The sequence below is a fragment of the Cariama cristata genome, unplaced genomic scaffold (genome assembly GCF_000690535.1).
Source record: "Cariama cristata isolate BGI_N322 unplaced genomic scaffold, ASM69053v1 scaffold6837, whole genome shotgun sequence".
Lineage (NCBI taxonomy): Eukaryota > Metazoa > Chordata > Aves > Cariamiformes > Cariamidae > Cariama > Cariama cristata.
In genome coordinates, this window is record NW_009626988.1 from 1 (window position 1) to 1052 (window position 1052).

Below are 1052 nucleotides of genomic sequence, written 5' to 3' on the forward strand. Positions count from 1 at the left end.
GTGACACCTTCACAGCACGGATCTACGCATGTGGTGGTGCATTTGGTCACTTGCCCACAACATGGATCAAGGCATGTGGTGGCACATCTGGTCACAGGTCCACAGCATGGATCTACGCACGTGGTGGTGCACTTGGTCACTTCCTCGCAGCAGGGATCCACACATCTTGTGGTGCATTTGGTCACCTCCTCGCAGCAGGGATCCACGCACGCGGTGGTGCACTTGGTCACCTCCTTGCAGCAGGGATCCACACACGTGGTGGTGCATTTGGTCACCTCCTCACAGCATGGGTCCACGCATCTTGTGGTGCATTTGGTCACTTCCTCGCAGCAGGGATCCACACATCTTGTGGTGCATTTGGTCACCTCCTCGCAGCAGGGATCCACGCATCTTGTGGTGCATTTGGTCACCTCCTCGCAGCAGGGATCCACGCACGTGGTGGTGCCCTTGGTCACTTCCTCGCAGCACAAATCTTGGCATCTGGTGGTGCACTCCGTCACTTTGCAGCAGCACGGGTCCGCTCGTCTGGTGGTACACTTGATCACTTCGTCACAGCACGGAGGCACACACGCGGTGACTCCGAAGCAGGACGGATCCACGCACCTGGCACTCTGTGTCACACCAAGATTACCCAGGTTCACATAGGTGGTGTTGCCCTGCGGAATCCCAGCGTAGCAGCAGGGATCCACACAGGGAGGTAAGGACTGGATGTTACGGACGACACCACAGGCATCCACGTATTTTTTCATGGGAAAACTCTTCACCAAGATGGTGGGAGGTGGAAGGCAGAGCTGTCTCAGCTGATAATCATTTTGGCAATGCATCTTTGAGGGAGGGGTAATGTCTGAAAGCAGGAAAGGAATAGACCTTGTGGAAAACAGAGACATTCAGCTTTCGTGAGGCTCTTTCATACACTGAGTTAAACTACACTTTTTCCAGTTGAATACTGAACAATATACCTGGAAAACAGCCTGAAATCCACAGCAGGGCCGTAATTCCACACAAAAGCATTTTAGACCTTCTACCTACTGGCTGCATGTACATTTCAAACA

At 53.1% G+C, this 1052-nt stretch overlaps 1 protein-coding gene across 1 annotated transcript; it reads right to left on the bottom strand.

Moving 5' to 3' along the window:
• Positions 1-120: 120 nt before the first annotated feature.
• On the bottom strand, positions 121-824 carry LOC104164811 (keratin-associated protein 4-2-like; the record flags this gene model as incomplete). The annotated part of the gene is made up of 1 exon (XM_009704261.1): positions 121-824. A coding segment is annotated over exon 1 (704 nt), but the record flags the coding sequence as incomplete, so codon positions are not given.
• Positions 825-1052: the final 228 nt, after the last annotated feature.